This window comes from Mesitornis unicolor, unplaced genomic scaffold (genome assembly GCF_000695765.1).
Source record: "Mesitornis unicolor isolate BGI_N332 unplaced genomic scaffold, ASM69576v1 scaffold28013, whole genome shotgun sequence".
Taxonomy (NCBI): Eukaryota; Metazoa; Chordata; class Aves; order Mesitornithiformes; family Mesitornithidae; genus Mesitornis; species Mesitornis unicolor.
The window spans coordinates 14,645-15,170 of NW_010173042.1; the positions used below are offsets into that span (position 1 = coordinate 14,645).

Here is a 526-nt window from a genome sequence, read left to right on the forward strand (position 1 = left end):
CGGAGTATCACAAGACCCAAGATTTCCCTTTCCCTGGCAGAGCAGCTCCGCCGCGACGCGGGTGCTAAGAGTTAATTAACTTTTAGCACATCTGATTTTGGGGGATGCTAGGTTTGAGAATTAAGCTGCTCTAAGCCCATTCCCCTCCCAGCCCTCCTGGGAAAGGTCCATTACTCACCCGAGACAGCTCATCTTTCCCCCTCGCCGCCGTATTTCCCAAGATTTCCCTTTCCCTGGCAGAGCAGCTCCGCCGCGACGCGGGTGCTAAGAGTTAATTAACTTTTAGCACATCTGATTTTGGGGGATGCTAGGTTTGAGAATTAAGCTGCTCTAAGCCCATTCCCCTCCCAGCCCTCCTGGGAAAGGTCCATTACTCACCCGAGACAGCTCATCTTTCCCCCTCGCCGCCGTATTTCATCCTTCCCGAGCAGAACCGCAGCCGTGCACTTTACTACGCACAGCAGCCATATGGGCAGGGGACGGGCGCGGGGAGGAACCGGCGCCGCACGTGCGTTATCCCTGCTAT

The 526-nt window shown here is 55.7% G+C and overlaps 1 protein-coding gene across 1 annotated transcript in view; it reads right to left on the reverse strand.

Annotated features, from left to right (window-relative positions):
* Positions 1–192, reverse strand: part of LOC104537651 (delphilin-like) — a gene marked incomplete at its 3' end in the record, with an annotated part of 13,195 nt that extends 13,003 nt beyond the window's left edge. The window contains 1 exon segment of the mRNA XM_010180593.1: positions 179–192. Within this exon segment, the coding sequence (XP_010178895.1) occupies positions 179–192 (14 nt within the window).
* Between the last annotated feature and the right edge of the window lie 334 nt (positions 193–526).